The 6,000-nt window shown below is 38.8% G+C and overlaps 1 protein-coding gene across 1 annotated transcript in view; it reads right to left on the bottom strand.

Annotated features, from left to right (window-relative positions):
- Positions 1 to 5,457, bottom strand: part of CPNE8 (copine 8) — a 125,088-nt gene extending 119,631 nt beyond the window's left edge. Inside the window, exon 1 of the mRNA XM_072399040.1 lies at positions 5,227 to 5,457. Coding sequence (XP_072255141.1) covers positions 5,227 to 5,354 — 128 coding nt within the window. The 5' untranslated portion in view covers positions 5,355 to 5,457. The remainder of the gene's footprint in view (positions 1 to 5,226) is intronic.
- Between the last annotated feature and the right edge of the window lie 543 nt (positions 5,458 to 6,000).

Below are 6,000 nucleotides of genomic sequence, written 5' to 3' on the forward strand. Positions count from 1 at the left end.
ACATACACAGAATAAAAAGTAACCACATAGAGAAAATACACTCCAAAGAGATCATAGAGGTAGAAAGCACACATTAGTCACACAATAAAGCTCTATCTCTCTACACTGTTCTATCTGAATTCATCTCAGTGGTTTTAAAATTATACGGGTTAGAATTTAGTCAGCCTGGTGTTTAGCTTGTCTAATTTTATTCCAGGGCCGCTTTTCTTGCCAAAGTCAGACAGAACTTCCATTTAGTGCCGAATGTAAGGGAAAAACCTTAAACTAATAAACCAGTGTGAAAGCAAATAATGTCACACTTTGGAAAAACCTGTATCTGACTGGATAGGCAATTCAAAACGGTCATATTTATATATTTGAAAGTTTGCCAACCTTGAAAACAAAAAATAAAACAGGAGGTATTCCAATTTTGTAAACAAATTGGCCCATTTACTGTTCTTCAGACCTTTGAGGAGCTGATCTGTGGTCAGGGCAATAGAAAATGCCCCAGAGGTTGGTTAATACTTCCCCTAAACCTCCACCTACACACAGCACCACCACAAGTAGTGACTTTCTCTATGTCATGTCATCTCTAGCTCTGCACAGCTGTCCATAGACACAGCTCACCCTGCTCTGCCTCACCCTCAAATTTAGTAGCCATGTGGGCACCCCTCTATGTGTGTCATGTAGGAATTTCAGACTGGGGTTTAACTGTGTAGCGTTGACAGCTGAGTGGCAAGAATATTACAGAAGGTGCTACACCCTGGTAAAATGGCCTTGGGGGAACACTTACAAGCATATTGCAATTGTTTGCTTTGAATACACAAAGCCCAGCACTACTGATGTTTAGTTTACAGCTTCTATAGACGAATCTGGTACACCATGCAGTGAAGTTATTGTAAAAATGTAAAAGGTGTTTTTAAAAAGCTACATAAAAAAGGGTTTGAAAACATATAGTCAAATTAATATTCTTTGAGGTAGAAGTGTTTATTAACTTGCATATGCATATATAATAGTAAACTGTGGCTACTCCCAGCATTAAAAATCTACACTTTAATTGATACAGCTCAGATCCTATAAACAATATGCTTATCAGTTGAACTTAATAAAAACAGATATAGAATTAAAATGCCTAGTTTCAAAAAATACAAATTTTGATGTTTGAAGAATGTTTTGGACTGATCCATGCTTCACTACTAATCCTTAAACAAGATGAGCAGGCTCCGGTACCAGTACTAGTTAGGGTATGGAGGCAGGCCAGTCCTCTGCTTTGCTTCTTGAAGTCAATATACACATATCAAAGTGCCCGGGATTCCTGGGGTTGCGGGGGAAGGGGGGGGGGGGCAGGTGGATAGAGGACAGGCTAAAGCATTAATAACACATTTTTCAGCCAATTTTCCAACATAGGGTAACTGCTTTAGTTACCATATTCACAGCTCACAGTAGCTTTTTGTGGTGGTCATTGGGAAGAATGCATCTTACACTGCTGGTCAGTGATAGCCAAAAAGATCATTGGTGTCAATTAAAGTGACATGAGGAGCAAATATTGCTTATGGCTCAAGAAACCCCTAGCAACTTCTGGGGAAACCATCTAGATCATTAGTAGGTAATGAAAGGCTATGTCATGGTAAATAGGTTGGTTTACTTTAGCCATTAGCTTTTGTAAGAGAAATACAACAAAACTAACAATGCACAAAACATTAAATGGACTTTAGAGCTCATTAGAGGCTTTGCATATTCATTATACCCACTGCTGTACCCAGCAAATCATAATGACCTCAATGCAGTTCCTATCATAAACAGTCTACAAGAAAGTTTAATTTCTTAAAATCAGCGTTATTATAAGCAATAGATCAGAATATACATGCACATTTACTATCAACAGCCTTTTGGGCATTTTGGTAAACTAAACCCATATATAACCCCCCCCCCCCTTTCCCCCAGTTTTTTTTTTTTTTAACTTTTAGTATCTGCCCAATTTTTTTTATCTCAGGCCTCTCCATGTTACACAAGCAATGGTCCCCCTCCTGCACACAAGTGGAGATGTGTTGCTAGGCAGTAAGTTACTGATCCAGCAAATAACCTCGACAGTATTAAGATGCCACACTTAAAACCTTTTACTGGAACACAATATGTGATATGTCAGCGTTCAACATAGCTTGCTGCTAGTGGCTCACATAAGCCTACAATTTTCTTATTTCTAGCTAAATATTACCTCTTTTTATGCAAAATGTGGCGGTAGCATATTCTAGCGGGAAGTAAATGGCACATGGTCCAGTGTTATTGAAACTTAGATTATTAATGGTTCTTGCATTGCAGTCAGTATTAAATATTTACTGCTAATATATTTGATTAATTCTGTAAAACCAGACACATCTTTAAGTCATATAAGTATCTTTAAAAATAGTGCTCAAAAGTGGATCAGAATAAAAGTGGTTTCCACAGGACAGAATAGGAAGTGTTTATAAATGTGATTATTGACCATTTATTTGTTTTGTAAACATAGATCCACAATATAATAAATGATAACAAGCTATACTAGCATGGAGAGCTTTAAGAAAAATAATAGTAACATGATACAGAATCCCCATGCTTCATCTTTGTAAAAGACAGCTATACACAGCATTTGTTGATATTGTCCATCACTCCCAGAGTGCATTTATACCCATATCGTAATCCTCTATATTTTATATTTTCTACTGTAATATGTACAAACCCCCCAACAACTAATCAGAAGATTGCTTTTATCAGCTTTGTTTTCACTTATATCTAGCGGCTCAATATGCGTTATAGAACATCAATGCTTATTGCCCTGGGTTATTAAGTAATTCCAATTTATACAAACATGGTCATAAAGTCAGTGCTTGTCTATATACACACAGCACCTAATATGATGTATAACCACATAAAAATTATGTTCTCACATATCATGCATAAAAACTAAACAGGCTGTATAACTATCGGATGTATGGTTGCCAGGAGAGTTTATTGTGTAATAAACAAATCCACATTGATCTACGTTCAGCATGAACACTTTAAATGCTGTAAAGGAGACTAATCGCAGAATTCACACACCAGACATTTGCTCTTTTTGTCTAGCTTGCCCTAGATAAATCAAAATAAATTACCTACTGACTAGTATAATTTGCTGCACATATGAACTTTTCCACTTTGATGGTCAGAAAATAAAATGTGGCAACATTTGTGTGACATCCAAAACCTAATCTCACTTTGACTCACACATCACTTCACTTCTTAAAAAAAAAAAGTTTACAGCACACTACAGATGAAAGTATTGTGCAAGTTAATAAAAGGCAAACACAAATCTGTTCCTGATTATCATGGAGTAAATAAATAATTGTAGGAAGCAGGAAGTGTATTGGGAGGGAGGACAGGCACAGACAGCTGAGAAGCTTGTTGACATTAGACTTTGTATTCTAGCCTGGTACCATTGCAAAGAAAAAAAAAAAAAGACAGATTGAAACCTTGAAACCTTTTTATATACTACAAGGACCAGAGTCATTCAAATAGCCAAATCCTGAACAGTTTAATAAAGTGAACAAAAAACTAAAAGCAAATACAAACAAGGCTGAGCTCTAATAGGTAATGACAAAGCACAAACACTTGGATAGTTACAAAGAGAACAAAAAGCATCATCTGGACAGTATAAGAAAGAGATTGTAACCCTTTATCAAATATCTATCCTCTATCAGCAGTTTATAAACTTTTCTTATTATAAATATATCATATACATGTGTGCTGCATAATGAAAGATTTCTGCACTAGTCCCCTCTTCCTTGAAATATAAAAGATATCTGCTACACAAGAGATTGCTTTATAGGACAATGACATGATTCACATTTCTGAAACATGGGATATCATGTGAAAGCTTTCACAGAGAATGTATATACACATTGTGTCTATATTGATCTACAAATAAAAGATCCACACAGTATGCATAAGAATAGCAACAAATAAAAAAAACTTACAGCATATTCTGTATAGGAAGGAGCTGGATGTCATCCAGTCTAGACCAACAATTTAAAGGCTTACAAATTGTCTTGAGGCAGACACACAAGGATCAGACACACAGTGCATATAGATATATATTATCTTATAGATAAGATCCATTGTTAAAATACATATCTATGTGTGTATATATATATATATATATTCAAATAACCATCGTCTACACACAGTGTATAGGAAGACTATAATATAAAAGGCGTACACATGGTGTAAGGGAAGGCATTGGACCAACAATTAAAAGACTTTACACTGTGTGTATAAAAAAGATCTACAATTTTGAGACACACATAGGGGTGTATTTATAAAGCAGAAAAACTGTCATTCCCTTGAATCATTTACTAGCTTTGAAACACATGGATCTGGAAGTTTCTGAATGTTTCAGTAAAAGTCAGATTCACCGTTTCATAAACAAGTGTTATATGAGGACCATGATATACGGGACACACACATTTCTGGGAACCCTGGCTGATATCCAGCCCAACATATAAAATAATTTGTACGTTGTATATATAAAGCTCATAAAAAAGCAGACACACACTGTGTTATATCAGACACAAACACACATTTCTGGGAACACACTGGCTGTCATCCAGCTCAGACCAACACATAAAAGACGTTGCACTTGGTATAACTAAAAAATAACTATCAGGCACACTGTGATATGAGAATTATTGTGTTATAGGAGGACCATGATATCTATCTATATATATACACACACAGTGTTATATGAGGACCAAGGTATCTATCAATATATATACACACACACACACACAGTGTTATATGAGGACCAAGGTATCTATCAATATATATACACACACACACACACAGTGTTATGGGAAGACACTGGCTGTTATCCAGCCCAGACCAAAAGCCTTGTGATCCTCATACACTGGAAATGATTACACAATGATTAATAAATGAAGAAACACAGCAATGTTTACACAATACTCTCGGTGTGACTACTCTAGCACACTTTTCCTGCTGTTCTGTACTATGGGGGCACCGCACATACCATGGGGGCACCGCACATACCATGGGGGCACCGCACATACCATGGGGGCACCGCACATGTACCAGGCTCACACCCCATACATTCCACCCATGTGTACACAGGGCACTGCCCGCTCCCCGGCCCCGTTCACACTCGTGCTGACAAAGTGAAAAGTTGCCCGGCGCACCCAGCTGCTGCGAAGTCTGAGAGGAGTTCGGATCTCTCACCTGCAGGAGATTGTTAGCTCCACTTTGGTGGCCGGGATGCTAGCGCTGAACGGGTTAAACTCCCCCAGAGAAGCCGTACTCCTGTAGCCGAAATCCATCTCGTAGCCCAGTTTATCCGGTCCGAACATAAGGGCAGCTGGAAGAAGCTACAGAGAGCAGGGACGAGGAGCCAGGACGCGGTACCGAGCTCCTGCCAGAACAGCTCTGACAGTGGTGAGGAGGATGCAGCGTGCAGGCACATGGGAGGGAGGAGGAGGAGGAGGAGATGGGCGGGAACGGGCGAGCACCCTGTCAGCATGGCTCCTCAGGAATCCCCGGGCCCAGCCCCAACATGTAGCCTGTGGGGAGCCTCTCCTGGCACTGTCCCACCACAGCCAGGGAACCATTCTACTCTCTGGCTGGGTCTATTTACCCCATACCTAGTGCCTGACATTTATGTGTGTATGTAATGCTTCCCCCTCCATGGCTGACCTCCTTGTGAAAATGTCACTTGTTCACCTATTATGCACCAACACTGTCTCAGTAAATGACCTAGAAATACATGAAGACAGTTTTTCCATATAAATAGAGCTTGAAGTGTTGTTACTTTGTTAGTTCAGTTCTGTTTTTTGTTTACAACTGCCTGTAAAGCCTTGTTTAAAAAAAACAACCAAAAAAACTTGGCATTGAAAAATGCCCGTACAAACACTACCCATTGAAGTCTATAGAAGTGGTAAGCTGCCTCTGGATGCTGCACTGTGCGTCCACAAAATCTTGTGGAAATGCTGCCACCTC

The sequence above is a fragment of the Pyxicephalus adspersus genome, chromosome 2 (genome assembly GCF_032062135.1).
Source record: "Pyxicephalus adspersus chromosome 2, UCB_Pads_2.0, whole genome shotgun sequence".
NCBI lineage: Eukaryota > Metazoa > Chordata > Amphibia > Anura > Pyxicephalidae > Pyxicephalus > Pyxicephalus adspersus.